An 11,983-nucleotide genomic window follows, 5' to 3' on the forward strand; every position below is an offset into this window, starting at 1 on the left:
TTGCTAAATGAATCTGCTAGGTTGTCAGCCGATTTGATATAGTCTATTGTGATTACACCATGTGATGATATTTAAAATTGTAGAGATTATTTTGATCTTGAACTATGACCGATTGACTATCCCAATGTACTCATATAGCTGACACATGTTTCTCACAAATAAGGCTATGAACTCATATTCCATGATGGATCTGGCTAGCACTTTTTGGGTAGATTTTCACGATATTTCAGTCTCTCATAGTGTAAAGACATATCCACTTGTGGATTTTGAGTTTTTTTTAAGAATCTAATATCCGGTTAGCATCAATATCTCTCTCTAAAACTACAGTGGCTTTACTCAAAGTTTTTGGTATATCATAAGTAGTTCTACTCTCATTATAGCTTTCAAGTGTTTGTGACCTGGACTACTTGTATAATGACCCATTACATGTAATGTGTGTGCTAGATCTGGTCTAGTACAATTTGTTGAGTATTTAGACTTCTGACCACACATGCATACTTGTTTTGTTATACCGCTTCACCTCAATTTTTTGTAAGTAAAAGTTGGGATCTAACAAAGATTTTCTGTGATATTAGAGTAATTGTAAATCTCTCTGATATCATTTAAGCATAATGAGATTGAGACAAGATAATTCCGCTTAAATTTCTTGTGATATTAATCCCGAAAACAACATATGCTTATCACATCCTTCGTGTCAAATATTCCTTTGAGCATATTTTTGCTTGTTTAATCATGTTTTTCTTGCTTCCAATAATGAGCATATCATCTACGTATAAACATAGCTAAACATATCTTTATGTAGTATATGCATTTATTACATCTATTAATTTTGAAACCATTTGACATCATTATATTGTCAAATTTTTCGTCCTCATTGTTATGAGCTTGTTTGAGCCTATAAAATGACTTTACAAGTCGGCATACTTTGTCTTCCTGTCCAGGAAAGACGAATTACTCCGGTTGTTTCATATAAATCTTCTCTTTTAATTATCATCTAAAAACACCTTTTACATCCATTTGATGGATTTCCAGGTTCGTTTAATGTTGCGATACCTATCATCAGTCTTATTGATATTATTCTCGTTATCAGATAATAAATGTCAACATAGTCCAAACCTTCTTTATGTTGGAGCCCTTGAACTACAAGTCTATTTGTATTTGTCAATTGTCCCATCAGTTTTTGTTTGAAGATCCATTTACACTATAATGCTTTGCATCTTTGGGTGAAATCAGTTATATATCATGTATAATTTGGATAGTAGAATCAAACTCACTTTTGACAGCTTTGTTTCAAAAAATAGCGTATGGTGTAGTCATCTGTTCTCGCTTAGCACTAAAGATGTTTAGATATATATATGGACCGATTTGGACTTTGCTTTAATAAGATTAGGATTGGATTGATTTTTGAGGGATTTATAGCAGACCGTAGTATCTCTAAAACATTTAGGTGGTGTTACAGAAATAAAGTATAATCCGACGAGCACATTTCTTGTGAACATACCGAGCATCTCGAAGCTACAATGTCATCTCAAATCTCTAGAAACACAAAGATTTATAAGAAATTTTTTTCTTATTGGCTTAAAAACTTCTCAAAACTAAAACTCTCAATGTTTCTCTTAGATCTTATGAAACACTTCTCCATTAAATCTATATTTATAGTGAAAGACAATTCCCTTTAAATGTGGGATATGGAAACACAAAACTAATCTAATTAGAAAAATTATTTTTCCTATTCTAGATTTTCTTTTATTTGTATTTATCTCCTAACATATTAAATACCTATTAATATGTTAACTTTCCACAAGTCTTGGAATTATCCAACATTCACCCCTTTAATTCTGACTTGAAATAGGGAAATCAATTTTTTGAACTCCAATTAAGCTCCTCATTTGCTTAAACTTAATCATTTCTAATGGCTTGGTAAAGATGTCGGCCTTCTGCTCAACATGCAGCACATGTTCCACTTCAATTTGTCCATTCTCCACACACTCACGATTGAAATGATATCTGGAAAGTATGTGCTTACTCCTTCCATGGAAAACTGAATTCTTAGTTAAAGCAATGGCTGATTTGTTGTCGATTCTAAGCTTGACCTTTTCACCTTCTTCACTTAGTATCTCACACAACAACTTCTTGACCCATATAGCTTCCTTTTCTGCTTTTGTTGCCGCCATGAACTCTGCTTCACAAGATGACAATGCGACGTCTAAGTAATTAATGATGAACCATAATGGAATCATGTCCTGACGTGCTCCTCCCGTCTTCCTCCTGTCATCAACATCAATATTGTGACTACTGTCACTATAACCAATGACACTCCTTGACCCATCTATCTTGAAAAACAAACCAAACTTTGCTGTTCCTTTTACATACCGTAGTATGTGCTTGATGGCTTGTCCATGAGAGTCTTGGATCGTGCATGTATCTACTAAGAATGCCAACTGCGTAGCACAAGTCAGGTATTGTGTGAAGTAAATACCTCAAACATCCTATGATTCTCATGTACTCCGTAGCATCCATCTCTGGTTCATCTTCAGCTTTTGAGATCTTTAAAATCGATCTCTATTGGAACTTGAGTCGCGTTACAAACATCTTTGTGTCATACAGGATTCCTTGAGCATACCTTTCTTGTTTTATCATGATTTGTATGCTTCTTGAATCACTTATACGCCAAGGTAATATGCTAGCTTTCCTATATCTAATATCTCAAACTTCTTTGACACCTCTTCCTCAAATTTCTTAATCACCTTAAGCGAAGTTCCCGTCACAAATAGATCATCAAAGTAAATGGATATTAGCAATAAGTCTTCTCCTTCATTCTTGCGGTACACTGGTGGATCCTTCATGCACTTTTTAAATCTCTTCTCCTCCAGAACCTGATCAAGTTTCACATTCCAAGCTCTTGGTGCTTGGCGTATCCCATACAAAGCCTTGTGTAACACATATAATCGATCCTCTTTTCCTTTCTTTTTATAACCTTCGGGTTGTTTCACATACACTACCACCTTTAGATCATCATTCAATAAAGCGTTCTTCACGTCTAGATGATGAATTTCCTAACTGTTTGTTGCTGCGAGGGCTATTAAGAGCCGTATAGTCTCAAGACGTGCTACTGGTGCAAACACTTGTTCCCGTACCATCCGCCTTTCTTTTTATCTTGTAGATCCACTTTAACCCTATAGTTTTAACTCCAGGCGGTCTATACTCAAGCTCCCATGTCTTGTTTCTTGTGATATACTCTACCTCGGCTACCATAGCTTCAACTCATTCTCTTACGTGTGCGGCCTCAAGATATTTCTCTGGCTCTCCATCTACTTTGAGCAACATCATTGCACATTCTTGATCTAAAAGATGGCCGCAGATTCTCCCTTATGGCACATACTTTGAGCCAGAATCCACTTGGGACGAGAAGCATCCAAAGATGGCCGCAGATTCTCCCTTATGGCCCTTTTGGTGCGCACCGCGTGTCCCGAAGACTGTACTGACGTTCTTGCTTCAGTGTTCGACCTTTTGATGGACTTCTCACTCAGATATATCACTAAGGAAGGAGTCTCAAGCTGTTTGAAGCCTTGTTTCACGCCAGTACACATCTTGGTCAAGCGGATCATCCGAAAGTTCAGTTCTTGAACCTGGACAGTAGCCGAAGGATCATCTTGACTGGTCTTCATCAGATTCCGCGCCTTTGACTCATTTAATATTTTCTAGTCTTTATTTCTATTTTCAATGCCTTGTTTTTAGCACATTCTTCTTTGGTTTTCTACGACTTGTAATCCTATAAATAGGGCTTATGAGCCACGAAATTGAAGAACCTTTTTTCCCTTTTATTGAGTTTATCTCATTTGTTCTTTGTAGAACACTTCTTGTTTTTTGGTGTGGTTAGCTCCAAGCAAACTTCTATATTTCGTTGGACTTGTGCGTCATATCAAGAAACGTATAGAAACCCTTCTTTTGTTGGACTTGTGCGTCATATCAAGAAACAATTGAAGTCTGGTAGTATCAAGAGACTTTCCGTCCCTATTGTGTCACCATTCAATCCATCAGTTCTCCATTTTGGCGAGTTCATATCCTTAAGTCCGGCTGAGTGATCCTTTCCTAATTTAGGGTGTATCAAGTGGTATCAGAGCCACTCAACCGGTACTATCTATCATCTTCTCATCTTTCATTTTCTAAACACTTCTTCTTCTTCTTTTTATCTCAAATCCAAGCCACTACCTTACCTATCGCCATTTTTCTATTAAAAAAAAGATCTATCAAAAAAAGAAAAAAAGTTTGATTTTGGCTAGGTGGTGGAAGAGAAATCCTGCTGGCTGAGGAGAATCCAGCCTTGGAGTGGTTAATACGGATTTCAAAACCAATTCTTTTATCTTCCTATCTTATGTTCATCTCTTGTTTGCTTGGAGATTACATTGGGTTACTTGATTTGTTCTCTTAGACCTTTGAGAGGAAACTCTTGTGTGACCACTAAAATCCGAGAGAAACACGTGTGTGGGTGAGGATAAACACTTGAAAGTGTGAGGATTGTTTTTATCTGTTAACCTTTTGTGTTGACAATTTTCAGGTTAAGATGTTTGAAGCTGATCAAAGAATGCTTTTCAGTCAATTTGAAGTCCGGGAGTTTTGTGACAACCTTGTGGAGAGAGTGGTGAAAGCCCTCAAGGACACCAGCAAGATCCAAAAAAAGAGCACAACCACACGTGCACCTGTTGCTGAACCATCCTTATTCATCAGTGAAAAATTCAAAGGTAAGTCTGAAAACAACCTTGAAGATCTTAAATATTTTTCAGATTCTTTACCAATTTTTGATGAATATGATGAAGAGCTGATAGAAAATTTGATGACTTGTGACGATAACTGTGAACTTCCTTTTTCAGAATCTAATCTTGTGTTTGATGATGAAGAAACTAATGGACTAACATGTTTTGAACCGGAGCATCCGAGTAGTTTTATTTTGTCTTCACAGGATTTTGAGGAAGATCCATTTGACTACTCACATCAAGGAGCACTTCTTGGCACCAGAAGACCCATGTACATGTCTTTTGTGTTCTGATTTTGAGAAGGATAGGCACGTTTTAAAAATGTTCAATATTATTTTGTGCCTTGATACCATTCTGGTTTGTAATGCTTACTTTGATGTGCATTTTGAAAGGCTGAAATGTTTGTTTTGAGTGTCCTGGTGCCAAGAAGTGCTCCTTGATGTGGGTAGTTAAATGGATCTAATGATGGCTGCAGATTGATGGTCGAGCCAGAATCCACTTGGGACGAGAAGAATCTTAAGATGGCCGCATATTCTCCCTTATGGCACTTTTGGTGCGCACCGCATGTCCCGAAGGCTGTACTGACGTTCTTGCTTCAGTGTTCGACCTTTTGATGGACTTCTCACTCAGTTATATCACTAAGGAAGGATTCTCAAGCTGTCTGAAGCCTTGTCTCACGCCAGTACACATCTTGGTCAAGCGGATCATCCGAAAGTTCAGTTCATTCGTGTGGAACGTCCGACGGGTGTTTGGATCGTCCCGCGTGCGTCCTTATCCTTCTCACCATGTACCAGCACGACCAGAATGAACCTGGACAGTAGCCGAAGGATCATCTTGACTGGTCTTCATCAGATTCCGCGCCTTTGACTCATTTAATATTTTATAGTCTTTGTTTCTATTTTCAATGCGTTGTTTTTAGCATATTCTTCTTTGGTTTTCTACAACTTGTAATCCTATGAATAGAGCCTATGAGCCACGAAATTCAAGAACCTTTTTTCCCTTTTATTGAGTTTATCTCCTTTGTTGTTTGTAGAACACTTCTTGTTTCTTGGTGTGGTTAGCTCCAAGCAAACTTCTCTATTTCGTTGGACTTGTGCGTCATATCAAGCAACGGAAAGAGACCATTCTTTTGTTGGACTTGTGCGTCATATCAAGCAACAATTGAAGTCTGGTAGTATCAAGAGACTTTCCGCCCCTCTCTTGTCACCATTCAATCCATCAGTTCTCCCTTTTGGCGAGTTCATATCCTTAAGTCTGGCTGAGTGATCCTTCCCTAATTTAAGGCATATCACGTGGTTAGATGCCTTTTTACTCCATTATCTTCACAGAATAATTGAACTAAGCTGAGGTAAACTCTCCTTCTATATCGGTGCGAAAGGTTTTAATGGTTGACCCGATTTGCTTCTCTACACTCTCTTTAAACCTTTTGAATCGATCGAATACCCCACTCTTCTCTTTCAATAGTATAACCCACATATTACTCAAGAAGTCATCAATTAGGACAAAGACATAGCGATTATTTTATGGCGTTGGTGGTGTGATTGGTCCACATAAATCTATATGCAATAACTCTAATGACTTTGCCGCACGAAACATGACAATGAGTGGTTAATCTGCTTCCCTATTTGACATGTGTCACAAACGCTTTCCTCGTGTGTTACACTCGGCATTCCTATGACCATCTCTTTCCTTACCATGTTGTTCATCACTCCATAGCTTATATGTCCTAGTCGAGCATGCCACCTCCATATAGCATTTCATCTCTGACATGTAAACATTTCGGGTAGCTAATCTCCATCGGGTCTTGTAGAGACAGTTTGGAGATCTTGTAACACGTACAAGCAACCTTCCACACAAATCTGTGAGTGTTAAATAGACGTCTTTCATGTTAACCTCACATTCGTTTTATGTTGCTTGTCCGAGGCTCAATATGTTATGCTTGAGATCGGGTATGTAATATATGTCTTTGAGTGCTTTTTTCTCACCAGTCTTGCACACAAAAGTTACCACCCCCTTTCCTACAATATCAACTCACGAAACATCACCAAACTTCACCTTCCCTTTGGTGTTTAGATTAAAACTCGAAAATAACTCATTGTTTCCGTCATGTGATTGCTCGCTCCATTATCCAAATACCAAACACTTGCATTGCCTTTTTCGATATGAAGATTCTTCGGAATCACATTTTCTTCATTCAAGAACACCACTTCATGTACATAGAGGGTGTCAGCCTCTTATGTCTCGTTTAGGTTGGTTTCTTGATTCTTCACTGGTTTCTAGGGACAGACTGTTGCATAGTGACCCGGCTTGCCACATCTCCAACATATCTCCTTTGAACGATCTTTCTTCGAGTTTTTGTCTTCGGTGTGTGACACATGGTTTGGTTGTTTAAACGACCTTGACCTCTGCCTCTACCATTCTGTCCTCTACCTCTACCATGGAAACTCTCATAGTTCCTATGACTATGCTGGTTGTTATTTGAAACATAAGCTTCTATTGGTCTTCTTTTTGAGTTTCTTCTCATACACGCTCCTTGTATGCCTTTATCCTTCCAACTATGTCCTCAAAACCCGTAGAATTGAGGTCTAGGACTTGCTCAAGATACGCTACGATCTGGATATACTTGTGTCTCGGAAGTTCATTCAAGAATTTCTTCACCATCTTGGATTCTCATATGTTTTCTCCCAACGAGGCTGCTTTGGATGATAAGCCTGGTATATTTCCTGCAAATTCATCGACCGTATCATTATCATCCATCTTCAACCTATCAAACTCTATCATCAACGTCTGAAGTCTCATCTCCCTTACACGATCAGATCCAAGGTGTCGTGACTTGATGACGTTCCAAATATCTTTTTGTTGCGATTTGTTCTCCCACCTAAAGAATCAACGTCTCGGGAACAAATTGAAACAAAATAGCAGTCGCAACATCTCTCTTCTTTTGATCATTTGAACTGTGTTCGATCGTGTCCCACAATTCATGAACACAAAGCAGAACTTTCATCCTCATCGACCAAACCGTATAGTTTGTCGATGATAACATAATAAATTGGATGGATGCATATCCAAAGTCCTTCGTGCGAGGAACCCTCACATCCGCCATCTTGCTTTTGTGATCTCTTCACACTGACCAGGATTGAAGCTTCAATTTAAGCTTAGATTGAGTCTCGAACCTGGGGTTCTCGTACCTATTCAAATCTCCAAAAACACAAATTTATAAGAACAATTTTTCTTATTGCTTAAGAAACTTCTCAAAACTAAAGTTCTCAATGTTTCTCTTAGATCTTATAGAACATATCTCCATTAAATCTATATTTTTATAGTGAAAGACAATTTCTTTTAAATGTAGGAAATGAAAACACAAATCTAATCTAAATAGAAAACTTTCTTTTCTTATTCTAGATTTTTTTTTGTGTTTATTTTCTAACATATTAGAGCACCCGCATCGGTTCAACTTTTACGCAAGTCTCTAGCTACAAAAATAATCAGAAAATAAAGAGTAGAAAAGTGAGAAAAATAATTACCAAAAACGTCACTTGAAGAAGAGACTATCACACAAAGGGGAAGATACTCTATCACTAACGTGTGTCTCATTCATTGCTCATTTTTTTTGTTATCATTTATTTTAACTATATAACTAAAATAATAATATAATAATGTTAAGAAACTGTTTTTTGTAACTTGTCCACTAATGATGCTCTTAAACACCTATTAATATGTAAACTTTCCACGGGTCTTGGAATTATCCAACATCGTCCATTTACGATTACTTCGAGCAGTTACCTCGAAGCATAAAGGTTAAGCATTGTGATCAAAAGTGAAGGGAAATGGTCTACGTCTACGAGCTTTACTAGATTATTTTCTTTGGATCACACTGATGGTATTCTCCCTGTTTCTGTCGAAGGACCCTACGGTCCTGCTTCAACTGATTTCCTAAGGTAATACAATTGCGTGTTCAAATATATATGAAACCAGAGATTAGGGTTGGGTTTTTTTGCTGAAAAAGTAACATTGATGAGGAACATTTTTTGTTGGGCTTCCAGGCACGATTCTCTGGTAATGGTTAGCGGAAGCAGCGGAATTACTCCAATCATCTCCATTATCCGTGACTTAATTAATGGCCATGACCCAAACAAAATACATGCGAAATTCCTTAAATAATCCTGATTTGTGCCTTCAAGAAGACCTTATTCTCCCTATATCTGGTTTCTAAATATCATCATCTGACCTGAATATCCAAATAGAAGCTTACATCACCAAAGATACTGAACCAAGAAACAAAGAAACACAGAAGATCAGACCCCTGTTTTTCAAGCCAAGTCCCTCAGACCAACCAGTCTCAGCAATCCTAGGACCAAACTCATGGCTCTGGCTAGCCGCCATCCTCTCATCTTACCATGTTTGTTTTTGTAATACCCACTAAAAATTGTACGTAAATCTTACCATATTTGTGTGTAATATGTGTGTGAAAGCAGAGATTTTACCTGAGACCAAAGGTTCAAGTGTGGAAGTGATGGTGTGTGTGTATTAAGGATCAATCACAGATATGATTGATATTTGAATCTTCAGAGAATAAGGATAGTCAATATACAATCATAATATATATATATATATATATATGATCATTAACTACCTTCTGCAAACCCTAGTTTAGCTTGTATATATGTGACAATGTACATATATTCTTCGTATTTAATATATTCAACACCTTTACAGTGTGGACCGAAGAAGATGAGACAAGAAGTGGCGAAGATATGTTCTTCTGGTTTGGCTAAGAATCTTCACTTTGAATCTAACAGTTTCGGCTGGTGATTGCGAATCTATCAGTTTCAGCTGGTGATTGCGCGCACATTACTATAACTCTCTTTGTGTGATCTTTTTCTTTTGTGGAAAATTTCTGTTTTGTTTCTAAAAATTATCTATGTGGACATGACCTCAGTATCTCTCTGTTTTGAAACATTGTATTATATTTAAAGGTGTAAAAATGAGGTATAACTCATGAGCAAGCTCAGTTCGATTTTTCATGAGCACGAACTTTGTTTCCTACGCTCATTTAATAAATGAGCTTAATGATCGGATTTAAATTAAATCATGAGTTATATGAACGATCTTTAATGAACATGAGCTATTCATGAACTAGGTCTTTTTTATACTTTATATATATATATTGATGACTTCTACTTTTCTTACGTAAGAAAATATAGTTTCTATATTAATCATACGTCTTCTAAAATTAAAATATAAAACCAAAAAGTTTAAATATATATAAAAATGTAAGAGATTATTGATAGAAATTCTCATATCATATATATCTTTAGAATTAAAATGTAAAACAATATATTCTTAAAACTCTCGTGCGGCATAAATATCTTTTTTTCTGGACAAGCGGCATAACTATCGTTATGATTTGAACAGATGAAGACTTTGAAGATGACTCATCTCAAGACTCTTATGTGGAATAGACTTTTGGATCACTAATTTAGCTTTGATTTAATTTATTAGTAGGTGTTGGATTTATTTAGTATTTAATATTTATGTTATGAATTTTTTAGTATTTAAATTTTAAATTATATTATGAAATTATTTTATTCTATATTTTACTTTATTGTTATTTATAATTTTTATAATTTTATATTTGATCGTGAGTTAGCTTATTAAACTCATGATTTAGATGATCTGAGTTCGAATTTACATATTGAAATTCATATAATAAATGAACTAAGGTGAAATAGCTCACGAAAGATCTGAGTTCATTATGAGTTGAATTGAGTTAAGTGAGCTAGTTCATTTTGACACCCCTAATTATATTGCCCTATGTAACAATTTGGTTCTTAGCCGAGGTGTGAAGTATTGTATTATGTGACTTTTGAAATGAATGATTTGTTTTCTCTCTCTTCTTTGGTAAATGCTTACAATAATTGATGGACCTGTTATTTTATTATCTAATTTAAAGACAAATTAGCAATACTTTTACGATTTACGCCGTTAATACTAAGTCAACAGATATATACTTTAGCACTAATTGAAAAAAAAACTAAATAAATAAGTAAAGCTAAAGAAACTAGTGATCTAGCCCTATATATACGTCAGGAAAAAGTATTTGTGATATTATCTCTCTAATTTAAATATTATGTGTATGCTTTGCTTTTGCTTGTAAGTCATGTTTTTAAATTACGTGTATCTATTATCTTGTTCGTCCATGATTGGTCGTTCTCCGTCACCAGCCAGTATCTTTATCTCTTTAACGTACGTTTCAATCATCTCTTCTCCAAATCCAGCCCTAGCTCGGCGATCTACGCTAACACCTTATTGTAATATAGTACAACCAACCATATAAATAGCCATTTTTATGCTTCCCAAAATCTTCCTTCTTTATTTCTCAAAATTTGATTGAAAAGAATTCTTAAACCATTCTTAAGAAAAGGAAAGATGGGCCTTTCTTACGGCAGCACCGGAGTTATAATCGTTGGAGTTATTCTGAATGATCTTATGAAAGAGGTTTGTTCTTTTCTTGACCTAACTCGTTTGTTTGGTCTTTATTCGTCGGAAGCTTCGGGAAGCATAAACAAGATTCCGATGGAAGATATACTTCCAGCTACGAAATTTGAGGATATGTCACGGGTGAATCCGCCGGAGAGCTGTGGCATATGTCAAGATGAGTTCGAAGGTGGTGATCAAGTCCGGTCTTTGAGGAATTGCGCTCATGTTTTTCACAAGACATGTATTGACCGTTGGATCCATGACGACAAGATGACTTGTCCTTTGTGTAGGACCCTAATCATCCCTGATTTCTATTTCTTTCGCTTGTAAAATCTCAAAAGAGATACAACAATCGTTTGAAAAACTATTTTTGGATACTTTTTGGTGGGGCTGTTCAATTTGGTAAAACCGAACCGTACCGAACCGAACCGAACCGAAATAGACAATATGGTTTGGTTTTGGTATATACCATATAAACCGAATGGATATAATTTTATAAAAACCGTAGGATTTGGATATGGTTTGGTATATAACCGATTAAACCGAATAAACCGAACAAAACCGATTAAAAGTAAAAACATGTAAATATGTATTTATTTTATAGCAATACATGAAAATCTATTTGTTACATAAGTTAAATTTGTGTTAATAACTATTACCATAATTTTATAGTAATAAAGAACCTTAATTTGTAAAACACTTGAACTATAATTAAATAACAATACATCGCAATTCAGACATCTTATTTT

General features: G+C 36.1%; 1 protein-coding gene across 1 annotated transcript; it reads left to right on the forward strand.

Annotated features, from left to right (window-relative positions):
- Positions 1–10,976: 10,976 nt before the first annotated feature.
- LOC106326139 (RING-H2 zinc finger protein RHA1a-like) lies at positions 10,977–11,647 on the forward strand. Its single transcript, XM_013764162.1, has one exon. It carries the CDS (start codon positions 11,184–11,186, stop codon positions 11,562–11,564), a length of 381 nt encoding a protein of 126 aa, XP_013619616.1. The 5' UTR covers positions 10,977–11,183; the 3' UTR covers positions 11,565–11,647.
- Positions 11,648–11,983: the final 336 nt, after the last annotated feature.

The sequence above is a fragment of the Brassica oleracea genome, chromosome C2 (assembly GCF_000695525.1).
Source record: "Brassica oleracea var. oleracea cultivar TO1000 chromosome C2, BOL, whole genome shotgun sequence".
NCBI classification, from domain to species: Eukaryota; Viridiplantae; Streptophyta; class Magnoliopsida; order Brassicales; family Brassicaceae; genus Brassica; species Brassica oleracea.

Bases quoted from the DNA above. Each gene is read 5' to 3' on its own strand.
- LOC106326139 (XM_013764162.1), top strand. From the start codon at position 11,184: ATGGGCCTTTCTTACGGCAGCACCGGAGTTATAATCGTTGGAGTTATT.